At 39.8% G+C, this 7,689-nt stretch overlaps 1 protein-coding gene across 2 annotated transcripts; it reads left to right on the forward strand.

The window, feature by feature from the left end:
• Positions 1-1,851: 1,851 nt before the first annotated feature.
• prpf38b (pre-mRNA processing factor 38B) lies at positions 1,852-7,546 on the forward strand. Of its 2 annotated transcripts, none has more exons than XM_007567916.2 (6): positions 1,852-2,283; positions 3,510-3,578; positions 3,816-3,967; positions 4,104-4,164; positions 5,267-5,499; positions 6,225-7,546. In XM_007567916.2, the coding sequence occupies exons 1-6, from the start codon at positions 2,074-2,076 to the stop codon at positions 6,889-6,891; spliced, it is 1,392 nt and encodes a 463-aa protein (XP_007567978.1). In that variant the 5' UTR covers positions 1,852-2,073; the 3' UTR covers positions 6,892-7,546. The 2 variants fall into 2 exon arrangements, with proteins under 2 accessions (XP_007567978.1, XP_007567979.1); XM_007567917.2 differs by having other exon boundaries at positions 2,253-2,283; positions 3,510-3,589.
• Positions 7,547-7,689: the final 143 nt, after the last annotated feature.

Raw genomic sequence — 7,689 nt, forward strand, 5'->3', positions numbered from 1 at the left:
TCAACACAAAAGTAAAAATCTCGATTTATACTTCGTGGCAGTTCCTTACCAGTAGAAAACGCTCATCTCTTAAAACCAAATTAATAACAAGTTATATAATTTATAAAACATAAGCTCTTTCGAAATAATGCTTACCCGATTAGATACAAGAAATTTACAGCTGGTATTTGCAAAATTAAAAATCTCAAGTTTGCCTTGTGGCACTTGGTTACCAGTAAACACACTCATCTCTTAGCAACAGATCAGCAACAAAAAATGTTATTGTTCAAAAAACATAAGATTTCTTCTGCTCTTTTGAAATTCTACTTATCTTCCACTATTTAACAAGAATTGTGCAGCTGGTGAATTTTGCAGAAAGCGTTGTTTTTATGTTTGTCATTACTGGTAAATATATTGTAAAACAGACGTTCAATGCAAAAGTAAAAATCTCGATTTATACTTCATGGCAGTTTGTTACCAGTAGAAAACCTCATCTCTTAAGACCAAATTAATTATTCTGTGTTTTTTAGGTGTAGAGTAATAGGTGCCTTGCATGCGTTGCATGGAAGCATTGAAAAACAGTGTAAACATTGGTGTTTATGCTACGACAAAGATGAACTTTGTTTATTACAGGTTACTTCTGAAAGTGCTTGATTTCACTCAGTTTTATTTTGGGGTATTTGAGTAATAAAGACTGTACTCAAATGCACCACAGATTTTTCAATTAAAAAAATAAACAAGTAAAATGATAAGATTATTTTGACTCCCCAATAAAATATCAGGCTGATTTGATCTACAAATTAAACTATAATACGTAACCAAAAGGTGAAACATGACAAACTATTCCTCAGTTCAAAGGATGTAAATAACAGTATTTTGTTGACTACTCCATTGCAGTGATGGAGAAAGATTTTATAACTGCAGATTACATAGGCAGGACAAATTCAGGGTATTAGGGACAATCCCTACTCACTTGACAAATTCAGGGTATTAGGGACAATCCCTACTCACTTACACTTGGTGGATAACTGAACGCTGCTCCCTGACATTGTGGATCAACTTAAGAGAAGCAGTTTCCTGAATTTGGACAAGGTTTCTTTTCTGCTCTCTGTTGCTTTTTCCTCTTTAGAGAGGCCAGCAGCATACCTTGTGTGTATTTACATTACTATTTGTTTGAGATTCGATTAGATTCAGAAGACTGCTTATAACATCTAATAGCAGGTAAAAAAAATTAATGAACTCAATCAAGAGGTGCAATTTTTAATCATGACTTCACGTTAACGACAAATATCAGATTTTAGCATAATGCCAATTTACAATGCAGATATCATCTATCTATGCTTTTGTCTCAGTTAAATATTTCGGTAAAACTTTGTAAAACACACATACACAAGGTTGTTGTTGTTTTTTCCATTTCTCAAGGGAAAAATGGAGATCCAAAGCAACTTATCTTTTAATTAAAAAATAGTTACCCGTAAACCTAATAAGGCATTTTGCTAACCCTGGGAAAAACTACTGATAATACATGGTCAGTTATTTATTTTTTTAAATTGTTGTAGAGACATTTTGACAGGTATTGTTTTAGTATTGTTTTAATCTAGTCACAATGGATCCATACCCTATTTATCCAGCTGTTTTCAAGTGTTGTTTTTACTGTTTAATTTGCATTTGTTGAGCGAAAAATATCTTTAACTAAATGTTGTGCGTCTGTGTGTGTTTCTTTGTTCCTCATCCACTGATTTGTATCCATAATGGTACACTAAAATACTTTGCAAATACATTACCCAGACTTTAGATAATAAAGCATACGTCTGTGTACATGCTTTTATTTTTAAAATCCCACGATGACGTAACTGCGTTGCAGGTAGCAGTTGACTGCACCACTGACGTTACAGTTCCGGTTCCACCTCGTAGTAGCACTTAGCTAAAACGGCGGCGGGAAAGTCGCTGACACTATCTTAACCGCAAATCTACACGAAGATTAAGAGATCGGGATTGTAAAGGAGCGAGAAATCACTGCCCGTTATTGATGGCTCAGTAGTTGGAAATACGCTAACCGTAAACGAAAGCTTTACCGTGTGGGATTCAGCTAACATGGCTAACGTCGGAAACCAACTACCAACGCAGGCCGTTAGCAAGCCTCCATCAGGAAAACATGGCAACGTATTGCCCCTATGGGGAAACGAAAAGACTATGAACCTAAATCCAATGATTCTTACGAATGTGCTCTCCTCGCCGTATTTCAAAGTTCAGCTGTATGAACTAAAGACCTACCATGAAGTTGTGGACGAAATCTATTTCAAGGTAACGCCAGCTAATGCTAAGCCGCATGCTAGTTAGGCAACCATGTCCGCTCAGCGTAGCATTCATTGTGAACCAAATGGCTTGCAAACAGGCGTGAGATTGTGAGGTTTATTGTTTGGGGAAATGTTTTATAGAAATGAGCGCTACATAGTCCACCGTTTTGTAACAGAAGTGTCGTCGTTTAAAAGCGTAGATACGGACTTATGTGACTATAGGTGGCGTTAGTTTACCGACATTATATCACCCATGGATGGATTCTGAGGTATGGAATCACGATGCCCATATTAACCTTAAAAATAAAGCTAACCTCAGTTAATTATGCGTTTTAGTAAACCTTTCAGATAAAACAGTTTTTTTAGCGTTTTGTGACATTGTTTATACCAAAACCAAAATCAATGAGTGCTAGAAAAAATGTTTGTATTGTAGTCATTCGTACATTTGAATAACTGCAAAAGTTTTTTACTACTTACTTCGGTTGAAAAAAATAAACATACTAAAGCTAAATGCAAACGTGCTGAGACTAACGTGGCAATACATTAGCCTAATATTTCTTGTAAGTCACATTATTATGTATTTGATGGGGAGCTCTAACTGCTCATGAGCTGCTGTTAGGCATAGCGATCGCTACTGAACAACAAAATGGCAAATGACATTGAAAAGCAAAACTTTAAATTATCTTGGAAATGCTTTTTTGAAAGAAAAATAATCTTTGCAGTGTTCATTAGTGACAGCCCGAAATAACAAGTGTAGCATCCCAAACAGTCCTTACAATTTTATTGCACTATGTTTGTATATTCCTGTTTTAGAAGTCCATATATTGAACTGAATATTTTTTTTTTTTACTGATGTTCTTACCGTGATTTATATGTATTTTTAATTTAGGTGTCTGTATTGGTCATCTTTGTATGCCTCAAGGACCAGATAAAGCCCAGTGGCAAAAAAAAAAAAAAAAGGAAATAGCCAGGTTTGGCCTGAACAGAGACTGTTGTTTTCATCAATAGTCTGTTTAAGCATCTTATGTCCATCTGTGTTGTCTAAATAAAGTTGCTGTGAACGACTGTTAGTTTTATTTAAATGACAACAGGTTAAAATGTTAAAGAAGCATTAGATAAGTTAGTCAGTAATTTGTCTTTTCATGATGACATTTGAAACTCTGTGCATCTCCTGTGATGTCCTAGCTAGATGTGGGGGGAATAAATGTAATTGAGTTCATTTTGTGCTTCCAGGTGACTCACATTGAGCCCTGGGAAAAGGGAAGCAGAAAGACTGCGGGCCAGACCGGAATGTGCGGAGGGGTAAGTGGGAAGTACGTGCTTTTTATATTCCCCACATTTTGTGTCTTTCTGCATTTCTGCGTGTGAGGAGGAAAAAATGTTTTAGGTATTTTATTTTATTTGCCGCTGCTTTTCATGTATAAGTGTAGTTTATGCTGTGGAATACATACAGGACTGCTGAAAGGACTTAAAAAAATGGTATCTGTAAAGACTGCGTCATTAAACCTGTCCTTTTTTTTCATTTATTATTTTTGATAGGTGCGTGGAGTTGGCACTGGTGGCATTGTATCAACTGCTTTCTGTCTTCTTTACAAACTGTTTACTCTCAAGCTAACACGCAAACAGGTGATGGGTCTCATCACTCACACAGACTCTCCGTACATCAGGGCACTTGGATTCATGTACATAAGGTACGAGTCTGCTTCCCATAATCTAAGTTAGTAAAGGCTTGTTGCTATAGATATGTTCACCAGATCCATTACCAAATGCTTTCATGGGAACAAGTTGAAAATTTTTTTTAATTCTGACCTTTGTGTTGCGTTGCAGATACACTCAGCCTCCAACAGATTTATTAGACTGGTATAATGACTTCCTGGATGATGAGGAGGTATGTCACCCCGGGTAATAATTTAACTTTCTTTTGTCTTCTTTTGTAAAATTCTTAGTGAGATGCTACATATGTAAAGCTAGCAGCCACATCCCCCCCTTACATTCCCCCCATTGTGATGCTCATAGCTGATTTTTCACCTTTGCTTTCATTTGGCTTAATTTTTCCCCAACTTGTGTCGTCTGAGCCTGAGTAGCTAGGTTAATGCTCGCTTCTCTGCTGCCGTTTATTTCCCAGGGTAAGTACGACAATACTGTGGAACAAACATTTTCATTTATTATCGGGTTAAGAAATGCCCTCTGTTTTACTCAGTTATAGGTATTTTATCACAAAAAACAATTACAATTTGCAGCACAGCATTCACATTGGAACCTAATTTGTTTTTAGAAAGACAGGAGAAGTATTTTGCAAGTTCATGTTTTTATGCTAATTCTTGGTTAGAAAACCTGCAATCTGGTTTCAGGCAGCTGCACCTCTCTTCATGTTCTGTTGCATTATATTTGATTTCTCTAAAGTCCTACCCAACTTGTTAATTCCCCTGTTTTTTCCTTTAGATGCCCCTTGTGCAGCAGGTGAATTGGATATTGTTTCTCAGCACTGTTGGTTTGCGTGAGTGCAAAGCAGCTGTTCTCTACCATACAAAGTTCATATCTGCTCATCTTGAGTGCATTTCCCCGACCTGCTACAATCTGTGCTTACACTGTGAGCGTTTTACATCTCCCACAGTTCAGAAAGCTTCTGAGGGACACAAAGAAAAAAGAAGCGCTCGCTTCTTTTTTCTTTCTCCCTGTAGCACACTGACCATACGTTATCCCTTCTCTTTGGAAAAATCCAGTTTTCGGAGGGGTGATTACAGCTCACACTGTTAATACAGACTACAGGAACTCTTGACAAGTGACATGTTGATGTTTGTGTTCCCTCTGTTAAATATCAAAGATTAAGCTAGATGAACAGAGGTGAAGGTTCAGTACTTGGTCATCACAAATTCTGTTTGTTGTGAAGCAATATTTCACAAGGAAATACTTCTATTGCCTTAATTATGTGTTATAACATTTTTTTTTTGTGTGTGTGTGTGTGTGTGTGTCCCACTGTTTGATTATAGGAGCTTGACGTAAAAGCAGGCGGCGGCTGTGTCATGACCATTGGGGAGATGCTGCGTTCCTTCCTGACCAAGCTGGAATGGTTCTCCACGCTGTTTCCCAGAATCCCTGTGCCCGTTCAAAAGGCGATTGATCAGCAGATGAAAGCGAGGCCACGTAAGGTGGCCCAGAAGGAGCCGGAGGAGGAGGCTGAGTTCACAGAATCAGGAAGGCAAGGAGAACGACGACGCTCCAGGTAGTTTTTGTTTGTGTTTTTTGTCCAGGTCCTCAAGTTTTGCTGTTTTTGAAAAGTCACACCGGTGGTTTTTATGTGCTCTTCTACAGCTCCTAAGTCAAACCCAATAGTTAAAATCATTTAAGAGTGATGTGGTTTTAGATGTTCACTTGTTTACAGCTCGCACGTTTTCTCGAAGTCCTACACAGTATAACAACATTGACGGTATTAAAAGCGAAGATTCAAGTCTGGTGGAGAAGGAAAGCTAGAAATAAGTTTGTAAAGCAGCGAGTGAGGATTTTCATTCAATAACTTAGAACTCTGTTAAAAAAACAAACAAACTCATCTGTGTTCCTTACACGGCTGTATTTTTCAAAGGAAAAAAAAACACGTTATTGTCCCTCAGTGTGGACGCATTCAAACAAAACTGATAATATTTATAGCGGGGCTGAATTTGCTCATGACATCAAAATTTTACTCTTTAGTTTCTCAGTGCGCTACAACATTCCCATAAAATAGCTCCCGACTTCATTAAGATCCTTTTGTAGTTGATCTTGGTCAATTTTTCCGTGAAACTGAATTTTGGCTTTTTATTCAGTCTCAGCTGTAATCATCTAACCTGATGGAAATAAACAATATATCATTGCATGCAGCAAATCTTTTTGAAATGAATCACTGCAATAACGTTAACTTTTTAATCTAATGTAGCGAGTTAAGTTTTGACTGAACTGTCTCCTCCTCATCAGGACGCCGAGACGGACGCCGAGTCCCAAAAGGTCTCCCAAGCGATCGAGAAGCAGGAGCCACCACCGGGAGAGAGACCGGCACGGGCCGAGCTTCGACCGGGAGCTGGAGAGGGAGCGGGACCGGCAGAGGAAGGAGAGGGACGGGGGGCGGGACAGAGAGCGGGACAGGGCAGACAGAGGGGACAGGGAAAGACGGAGATCACGTAGCGCAGACAGGAACAGAGAGCGCAAAAGAAGCCTCAGCGGCAGCAGAGAGCGGCGAGGCGAACGCAGGGAGAAAGAGAGGGACGGGGCAGAAGACAGAAGCAGGAAGAAAGACAGGGATCACCACAAGGACAGAGGGATGGAGAGGGACAGGTCCAGAGACAGGAAGAGCAGGGCGGAGAACGACGAGCGGAGGCATAAAGAAGACAGGGACAGACACAGGGAGGACAGAAAGGCCAAACGGTCGAGTCGGAGCAGAAGCAGAGAAAGGAGGCATAAAGGAGGAGCGGAGGAGAAGAGCAGGAAGAGGGATCGCAGCCACAGCAGAGAAAGGGAGCGCGAGCGGGACGGGGAGCGCTCCCACAAACGCAGCCGCAGCAAAGAGAGGAGTCGCCACCAGCGGGAGTCCAGTAACGAGCCCAGCAAACACGGTGAACGGAGGAGAAGTCAGAGTACGGAGTAAACGCAGCGGCACCGCTTCCACCTTTCTCTGTGCTCTGCTGTCTGGCCAGACACGGGCCCCAAGTGAAGGAGCGTTAGCGTCAAGCGTTTAACGTCTTGAGGTCGTCTTCAGCCACATGTAACGTTGATTCCCACCTGTTTTCATATGTTTTCACTCCCTGTTAGAACATTGTTAGTCCTCATCTAAAATCTGTACAGTAAGGGAAAAAAAAAAAAACAACAAAAAAACGGCATTTTAATTTTCTATGATTCTTGTTTCGATCCAAGAAGTGGGTTTGTACATACTGTCTAGAGAATGTCTACACACTGTTATCGGACAGAGTTGGTTTTGATTGTTCACCTCGGTACTGTCAACATATGCTATATGTAAATCCTACCAGGTTCTGGGTTCTATTTTCGGCCTCGAAAAAGCAGCGTGTGCTTTTTGTTGTTTTGGATCTCTGGTAGGGTTATAATATGTGCGCATCTATAAATGAATTCAGAGGTGAAGCTTTACAATTCTCTCCATGACCGTTTGTAGACAGTCCAGGAATGTTTTAATCCTCTGGAGGGTGGACTGCAAGGGTAAATTTTTACCACACACACTTGATCCCTGCTTGTGTTGTTTGAGTTATTGCTCTGTTGCATTTTGTTTTCTAATAAAACCCTTTTACAAATGACAGTGTTACGGTGTCGGTGTTTAAAGGCGAATGGGGGACTTTACCTTCAGCATAGCAGATAATGCATACATGAATATTCATGTTTCTTAAAGTTTTATCTCGGTGTAATTTGAAGGTAAATGAGAGAAAAAAAAAAGTTA

This window comes from Poecilia formosa, unplaced genomic scaffold (assembly GCF_000485575.1).
Source record: "Poecilia formosa unplaced genomic scaffold, Poecilia_formosa-5.1.2 Scaffold215, whole genome shotgun sequence".
NCBI classification, from domain to species: Eukaryota; Metazoa; Chordata; class Actinopteri; order Cyprinodontiformes; family Poeciliidae; genus Poecilia; species Poecilia formosa.